General features: G+C 37.4%; 2 protein-coding genes across 2 annotated transcripts; one reads left to right on the top strand and one right to left on the bottom strand.

Annotated features, from left to right (window-relative positions):
* Positions 1 to 3,629: 3,629 nt before the first annotated feature.
* On the top strand, positions 3,630 to 5,215 carry LOC145031608 (large ribosomal subunit protein uL4-like). The gene is made up of 2 exons (XM_078980201.1): positions 3,630 to 4,816; positions 4,898 to 5,215. The coding sequence occupies exons 1-2, from the start codon at positions 3,716 to 3,718 to the stop codon at positions 5,009 to 5,011; spliced, it is 1,215 nt and encodes a 404-aa protein (XP_078836327.1). The 5' UTR covers positions 3,630 to 3,715; the 3' UTR covers positions 5,012 to 5,215.
* Positions 5,216 to 5,406: 191 nt separating this feature from the next.
* On the bottom strand, positions 5,407 to 7,080 carry LOC145031607 (uncharacterized). The gene is made up of 2 exons (XM_078980200.1): positions 5,871 to 7,080; positions 5,407 to 5,514 (listed from the first exon to the last, which is right to left on the bottom strand). The coding sequence occupies exon 1, from the start codon at positions 6,952 to 6,954 to the stop codon at positions 5,872 to 5,874; it is 1,083 nt and encodes a 360-aa protein (XP_078836326.1). The 5' UTR covers positions 6,955 to 7,080; the 3' UTR covers positions 5,407 to 5,514; position 5,871.
* Between the last annotated feature and the right edge of the window lie 1,758 nt (positions 7,081 to 8,838).

Raw genomic sequence — 8,838 nt, 5'->3', positions numbered from 1 at the left:
TGGTCTTTTACCCATCCTGAAGGTCAAAAGAGGAAAACTAGACTTAAGGTGTAAAGAGTAATAAGACGGATAATGATTGAGATGCTTGTCTTATGTGTTAGGCAGAGGCTAGTCCAAGATACTGAGTGCTTGTCGGTTACCTGATAACTGAGGTGAGTCTTCTCACTATACATTACCTAGAGTGGTATCTATGTGCAGACCAGAGGGTCTTATGTGTATAAGATTATGTACATCATGTTAAATGTATGCTATGTGTTATATAGACCGGACCAGAGGGTCCAACGACTTATGAGGCCAGAGGGTCCTCGATTAGACCGGACCGGAGGGTCCAATGATTTAGACCGGATGAGAGGGTCCAACGAGCTAGACCGGACCGGAGGGTCCAACGAGCTATGGGACTGGAGGGTCCCGCTGAGACACATTGACCGGAGGGTCATACTAAGTTATAGCCTCGAGTGGCTTATGTGTTGTATGTGGTATTTTGGGGAACTCACTAAGTATTTATGCTTACCATGTTATGTGATATGTGTTTCAGGTACTACCGAGGATCACGGGAAGGGGCCATCATGATTTATACACACTGGCAGAAGATTACATTTTTGAGATTCTGAGATATGTTTTATTGTGATGACATCTGATAAACATGAGATTATGAGAATATTGTATGCGTTTTATTGTGCTTGAAAAATGAAAATTTGTTTTTTTTTTTTGAAATTCACGTTGTTACACCAAGCCTCTAACCACAACGAAAATTGAAGAAAGATCAATAGGTGGAGTTAAGATCGTTGAACAAACTAAACTCACAACTATGGACCTGAAACAAAGAGTAAAACTGGAATGGGAGGTAGAGGGCGATGAAAATACGCGTTTCTTTTACGGTTACATTAATAACAGGAACCAGAAAAATCACATCCAAGGGATTATGACCAGTAGAGGTTGGACCGCGGATTCGAATATGATAAAGCGGGAAGTTGCCATATTCTTTGAAGAGAAATATAAAGAAGTTTGGCCAAACAAACCCTTGTTTTGTAGTTTTGGATTTCACAAGATTTCTAAAGTTGATGCTCACTTTTTGGAAGGAGAGTTTTCATTGGGAGAAATAAAAAATGCAGTATGGCTGTGTGGCGGTGATAAGTCCCCGGGGCCAGATGGCTTCACTTTCAAATTCCTCAAAAAACATTGGGATTTGTTAAAAGCCGATATTGTAGGGTTGGTTAAATACTTTGAAGCTGGAAACAAGCTTACTAATGGATGCAATTCTTCATTTATTTCCCTATCCACCAAATCCAAAGATTCAATTCACTTTAGTGATTTCAGACCTATAAGTTTGATTGGATCACTTTACAAAATTATTGCAAAACTGTTAGCCCTTAGACTAAAGAAGGTTATTGGTAGTGTTATCAACGAGATTCAATCCGCCTATGTGGAAGGAAGGAATATTATGGAAAGTCCCTTGTGGTTAATGAACTCTGTTCCTCGGCAAAAAAAGAAACAGAGAAAGTTGCTACTGTTTAAGGTGGATTTTAACAAAGCTTTTGATTTTGTGAATTGGGTTTTTCTGGATTCAATTATAGAACAAATGTGCCTTGATATCAAATGGCAAAACTGGATCCGTAACTATTTGGATTCGGGAAGAGCATCAATAATTATCAATGGAAGCCTAACAAGAGAATTCTCCATGACTAAAGGGGTGAGACAAGGCGACCCACTATCCCCACTCTTCTTCAACATTGCGATGGAAGGGTTACATTTGGTGATGGAAACGACGATAGACAAAGGGGGTTTTGATGGGATAAATTTCCCAAACTCTAACATTTGTTTGTCACATATATTTTATGCAGATGACGCATTATTCATCGAAGACTGGTCAAGGCGTAACATTGCAAATGTAGCAAGAATTTTGAGATGCTTTTATGTCTCGTCCGGGCTGAAAGTAAACTTTAGCAAGTATAAAGTTTTTGGTGTTGGAGCACCCCCTAGTGAGGTATCAAATTGGTCCGCTCCCCTGGGGTGTGAACCATCATCTTTTCCGTTCAGCTATCTTGGTATCCCGGTTGGAGAAAACATGAACTTGAAGAGAGCCTGGAGGCCGATAATTGAAAAATTACATTCCAAACTCTCATCCTGGAAAGCGAATACCCTTATCTTTGGGGGTAGACTAACTCTAGCAAAGATGGTGCTCGATAGTCTCCCAACTTATTTTATGTCTATCTTTGCTGCTCCTAAAGGAGTCATTGATACATTGGAAAAAATCAGAAGGAGGTTCATATGAAGCAGTAAAACTGAAAAGAAAAGTATTAATTGGGTTGCATGGGATACTCTTATAACACCAAAAGGGTAGGTGGCATAGGACTTGGTTCTATAAGAAGTCTCAACCTGTCTTTGTTAGCCAAATGGATGTGGTGATTGAAATCAGACAACTCTGTCCTGTGGGCGAAAATCATTCGGTGTATTCATGGCTTAGACAGAAGACATTGGTCTAGCTTAGTAAATAAATCTATCACCGGTGTTTGGAAGAACATAGTCAAAACCCGGTCTACCCTAAAGACTTTTAATATTGACTCTAATGAAATTTTTAACTGGGACTTAACTGAATGTCGTTGGGCGTCTGATTTCGTGACTGACAACCGATTCTCTATAAGTATGTTACGCGAACGGATTAAATTAGCAAGTCATGTAGTATGCGATGGACCATTTGAGTGGTGTAAGGTGGTACCATTCAGGATTCGTTACTTTATATGGAGAGCGAAGCTAGGTAGGATCCCATCATCGGTCAAGTTAAGTCATAGGGGGATTACAGTTACTTCGATCACTTGTGGTTCATGTAATCTTGAGGAGGAATCAAGTGATCACATTTTGCTATCATGTCCATTGGCGAAAACTGTGATGGATTCGATTCTATCTTGGTGTGAAATCCAGTATGGAGGTTTTCAATCGGTGAAAGATGTGGTACCTTTCATATCGCGTTGGTCACGCTGCAAAAAGAAAAGAAGCTTGTTGAATGCGATATCTTGCGGGGTTTTGTGGTGTATTTAGATTGATAGGAACAAAAGAGTTTTCAAAAATATTCCCTTTGTTCCGGAAATACTGTGACAAGAATTAAGTCGACAACATTCATCTAGTGCAAGTATAGAGGCTTGTTCAAAAACATAGACCGGAGAGTTTGGAACTTAAATCCTTTTCTTTGCTTGTAATTGCTGCTATTTTTCTTTTATTTGTATTGTTTCCCCTGCACCTTGATGTTGGTGTTTTAATATATTTGTCGTTTCAAAAAAAAATTGAAATGACATCGAAACAAAGTTAATTTCACGATTAACCCTAACAAATATCATATCATTGAAATTATCAATTGAAGTACATTTTAATGAGCCAAATCTTAAATGAAACCTATATAACATAATAACCTCTTTTTTTTTTTATTAGATTTGATATATCAACTTTTTAATAGAGATATTTAAGTTTCTCGAGATATCGAACTATCGAATTAAAACCAGTTTTTTTCTAACAATGACGAGCTAGAATTCTGACCCCAAAAAGATTATTGTATTAACTTATGTTTTGAATAGAGACCCAGGCCTATATAAATAAGTATGGGCCGAATCCATATTTCCCAACCCTAATTCACATCACATATATAACAAACTCACAACTTGAAATCCTGCACAGAAAGAAAGCCCTAGAGATCCCCTTCGTTTCGTTGCTGCAACACACAGAAATGGCCGCCGCCGCCCGACCCCTCGTCACCGTGCAAGCTCTGGAATCAGACATGGCTACCGACGGTGCGAGTCTCCCACTCCCTGAGGTAATGAAAGCCTCTATCCGCCCTGACATTGTTAATTTCGTCCACTCCAACATCTCCAAAAACTCCCGTCAACCCTACGCCGTTTCCCGAAAAGCCGGTCACCAGACCTCCGCCGAGTCATGGGGTACAGGACGTGCTGTATCTCGTATCCCCCGTGTTCCCGGTGGTGGTACTCACCGTGCCGGTCAAGGTGCTTTCGGTAACATGTGTCGTGGTGGTCGTATGTTCGCACCTACCAGGATCTGGCGCCGTTGGCACAGGAAGATCAATGTGAACCAGAAGAGATACGCAGTCGTTTCAGCGATCGCTGCTTCTGCTGTTCCGTCGCTTGTTATGGCACGCGGCCATCGTATCGAATCAGTTCCTGAGCTTCCGTTGGTCGTTAGCGATTCCGCTGAAGGCGTTGAGAAGACTCAGAACGCAATCAAGGTATTGAAGCAGATCGGAGCTTTTCCTGATGCTGAGAAAGCCAAGGATTCCGTTGGAATTCGTCCTGGAAAGGGAAAAATGAGGAACAGGAGGTATATTTCCAGGAAAGGACCATTGATTGTTTATGGAACTGAAGGTGCGAAGCTAGTGAAAGCATTCAGGAACATTCCTGGTGTCGAAGTAGCTAATGTGGAGAGATTGAATTTGCTGAAGCTAGCTCCAGGTGGTCACCTTGGGAGGTTCATTATCTGGACGAAATCTGCGTTTGAGAAGTTGGATTCGATCTATGGATCGTTTGAGAAGACAAGTGAGAAGAAGAGGGGTTACGTATTGCCTAGGGCAAAGATGGCGAATGCTGATTTGGCTAGGATTATTAACTCTGATGAGGTGCAGTCAGTAGTGAAGCCAATTAAGAAGGAGGTGAAGAGAGCTCCAATGAAGAAGAACCCATTGAAGAACTTGAACACCATGCTGAGATTGAATCCTTATGCCAAGACTGCTAAGAGGATGGCTTTGCTTGCTGAGGAACAGAGGAAGAAGTCCAAGAAGGAGAAGCTTGATAGGATGAGAAAACAAATTACCAAGGTATGTTTCGTTACCTTTCATTGTTATCTTGTGATGTTTGATTTGTTGTTTTATGTTGTTTCTTTGAAATTTGAAACACAGGTGGAGGCAGCAGAGATCAAGATAGCTAGCAAGGCATGGTATAAGACTATGATTTCGGATAGTGATTATGCTGAGTTTGATGTTTTCACCAAGTGGCTTGGAGTTTCACAGTGATTTTCCTTTTCTTTTGATTCTTGTGTTGCTTCGTTTTGTTAGGTTTTTTAAACAATCCCAGATAGAAATTGATACCGAGTACCTTATGTTTTATCATTCTGTTAGACATACGTTTTTATCTGTGTTCTATTGCTGGTTTCATCTGGCATCGAGTTTTGTTATGATTGCATTTTTGGTTAAAACAATGGCATGTCGTTTGTGTTATGATGTCATCGAAGTTATCATAACCTATCAAACCATACGTCGTGAAAGCATATGATAGAATTGAATTCTTAGAGATTGTTTCAGTGTTATGCTTGAGAAATTATCATCAAGACATTCTTCATACAAATAGAAAAAAATAGTAAACTGTTAAAGATCCATTCCATTTAGAAAATAACAAATAATAAGTTATACTGTATTTAATTTCATCAACCAAATGAGTTACATTAATGAAACTTTTATGGATCCCCCAATTCTTCAGTGGAACAAATGTTCTTGAATTTCTTCCAAATGAAAAATGCCTGCCCACAAGAAGAAAATCTATAAGCATTTTCAGCCAATGTCGAAATGTTCTTTATAATTTAGATCATGTTAGTCATATCTTTGTTATTATTTTTTCCTTACTTCTTGATAAATATTTTTTACAAAAATTAAAAAAAAATAATTAAAACAATTAAAAAAGATAAATTAAATTAATCTTTTTGAAAACCACATAGACAAGTGATGTAATTTTGTCTATCTTCAACCTATCATAAATGTTGACAAAATCTTACTCTAACATGAAATCAAATATAGCTAGAATAAACGAAAATATGCATTAAAACGTCAAAAAAATAGATTGCATTAAAAGAATCATTCTTTGAAAGAAAGAAAGAACCTCATATGCGAGTACTTGAAGTATCAAAATCATCAGGTGCCACACGAGCAATCCAACTGCTAAGTGTCTTCTTGATATCCGAATGATTAACATAAGCCAACTCATACATACTGCACAAATTCACCACAAATATCTCATTCAATGCAGCTGTAGGGATTCTCTCCAAAGCATTCTCCATCACCTTAATGGAATCAGACAAATCACGCATATACATCAAGCAAAGTGCCTTGTTGTTAATAGCAACAACATCTGATCCATCTCTATCTATGCACTCCTGATACTCCCTCACAGCAGATAGATAGTCTTTTTCAACCATAAACATCAACGCTTTATTCCTATTCACAAGATTTTTCATCTCAATTTCTCCATTTCCATCATTCACAATCCCCTCAATCAAACCAAAAGTCCCCCTAGCACCTTCCAGATCCCCATATTGCATTTGGATGTACCCTAGCTTCGCCATCAGAATTGCTCGAGCTACAGGAGTTGAATCACGTTTAATCAAGTCTTTCATCAAATCCAAACACACTCCGAACTCTTTATAACATAATTGATGACTGATTATCGAATTAATCACCAAACCTTCTCGTTTACTCCACACTTGACGTGATGCATTTGGCAAATTTTTTGTTAATTTTTCCCTAATGAACTGTAGTAACAAGTAGAATCGATCTAAAGTTTCTTGACGTCTTCCTAATTTGGAAGGGAGTTCAGCGTGCAACCAACGGAGGACAAAAGGGGCCATGGAGCCATGGCGATTAGGGTAATGATGTGGATAAGTTTCGTACCTGTAAATATCGAGGCCTTTTTCCACCAAATCGAGCTCGGCGACTGCTTCAGAGAAACGGCGGAGTTTTGTCAGAGCAATGGCGTTGTAGGAGAGATAAATGAGATGTTCGTGAGGTTTAGAGAGGAGAGATTTGGAACGTGCTTGAGCGACTTTATCGAGAACCGATCTCCATGCGCCACGGCAGGCGAGCTCTTGTAGAGACGATAAGTCGTAGCATAGGCCATCGCAGATCCTAAGGAAATCGACATTGCCAACTTCGCTCGTCCCTTGACCACCAGAACGCGATATGGACATCGTGCGAGGACAGATTTGAATTCGTGCAGGTACTCGACTTCGGAGAAGACGGTGGCGACAGTGGCTGTGTGATGATTAGGTAGAGTTTACTGATCGGAGAAGAATGAAAGCGTCACCGGCGGGAAAAGTGGTCGTTCAACGCTTATATCGTGATCCCATGACATTCAAACAAAGCTTAACTAAAAAAAAGAAGAGTAAATTACATTTTGGTCGCCATATTTCGCCCAATCTACACTTTTAGTCCAAAATTTGATTTTTTATTTTTTTTTACCATGGATGGTCCTTTTGCTTTTTAAATCTTGCACCGGAGGTTTATGAGCCTTTAGTATTAACACCTTGGCTGTCAATATTTTGTAAGGATTATTCTCTTCTAAACAATATATTTTATCTCATACATTCGATTTAGGAGACCGATTATTCTCTTCTAAATAATTTTGTTCTTCATCTGGTTCTTTAAATAATTTTGTTCTTTAGTTACAGATAAAATCCCAAAAAAAACTAATTTCAATGTATGTGTCAATATTTTATAAGTATTCATAAAATAAATAGGTTGAGAACAGTAATGCAGGAGAAGGTTAATGGTGTATTCGAGGCAACCACCTAGCTCAACCCAATACCAGCCCGTATCCAGTAGGTATTAGGTTCATATCTATCTGGCTGATCGCAACCCATTCCAACAAAGCGACAAAAGACTGTTGTCGGAACTTAACCCAAAGGCAATATCAATGCATAGCAGATGAGCAACAATATACGAGACATATCTCATGTATACATAAGATATTGGCAATAAAATATAAAGGTTGTACACAACCTATTAATTGTCTTTACCATGGAAAAAAACCGTAAAAAACCAAATACCCAATAATAAAATGTTTATAAGGCTACCCCCATTGAGAGGTTTTGATGAGCCGTTCATTGGATTTTTAAGAAAGATAAAAAATAAAATTAATTTATTTTTGGTGGCCTAAGCCACGGGAGCAACCTAACACAACAAAGATCACGCCCATTTTCCTTATCAATTTGTTAAATGTGTTCAATTTTGAAGTGGTTGTTTAATATATTTTTTAGATAAAACTTATTATTTTTAAATAACAAATGTTATCTTAGTAAAAATATAACCAAAAAAAAAAAAAAACAAAATTTGTATTTTTTGTCTTGTATAATATATACATATTTCATATTTCATATCCCATTCGAATCCTTTATTTCTAAATCCTTTTTATTTAATTTTATATTTAAATTAATTATTTATTTGTTTTGAAATAAAATATTTAGATTTAATATTTCTAGTAGTTTTAGTAAACTAAAAACAAACATAAATTATATTTATTAAATAAAAAATAGGTTTAGGCTATAATTGGATTGGATTAAGTTGTATATGTGGAAGAGAGAGAAATAGATTTTTTATAGAAAAACTAGGTTGGATTGGATTGCTAATGGGAATAGCCTAAAAACCCTCAAAGACCACGGTAAGGTAAGTTCTCAGGAGGACCTAAGACTCTTTGCAATTCATTCCTTAAGCTTCATACAACGTGTAACTTAGTCATCAGAGAACAACACCGAAATCTAACCTCAGTATAACTTTCTAACCTAACAGTTGTCCACTTTTACAGCGTGTCTTCTGAAATACTCATTAGAAAGGGCTATCGAAAACCACCTATCAAAGTAGCCGGAAGCCCACATAGCAACAATGAGCAATATTGTATAATGTATTGTTATAAGTTAATTATTTTCTTAAAAATAAAAAATCAATTTAAAGATAGTGTTTTTATTTTCTTGATATATTAAATTAAATTTAATCAAGTATTTGGTTATATATATATGTAATATTATAGGTTTTATAAAGATATAAATATCATTTGAAGTTTTACATATGAAAGTTGT

The sequence above is a fragment of the Lactuca saligna genome, chromosome 2 (genome assembly GCF_052625555.1).
Source record: "Lactuca saligna cultivar CGN05327 chromosome 2, ASM5262555v1, whole genome shotgun sequence".
Classification (NCBI taxonomy): Eukaryota; Viridiplantae; Streptophyta; class Magnoliopsida; order Asterales; family Asteraceae; genus Lactuca; species Lactuca saligna.
This window is presented reverse-complemented; position numbering and strand designations above follow the sequence as displayed.

Coding starts and splice junctions, on each gene's coding strand:
- LOC145031608 (XM_078980201.1), top strand. CDS start 3,716: ATGGCCGCCGCCGCCCGACCCCTCGTCACCGTGCAAGCTCTGGAATCA. Junction 4,817..4,897: donor TGAGAAAACAAATTACCAAG/GTATGTTTCGTT, acceptor TTTGAAACACAG/GTGGAGGCAGCAGAGATCAA.
- LOC145031607 (XM_078980200.1), bottom strand. CDS start 6,954: ATGTCCATATCGCGTTCTGGTGGTCAAGGGACGAGCGAAGTTGGCAAT.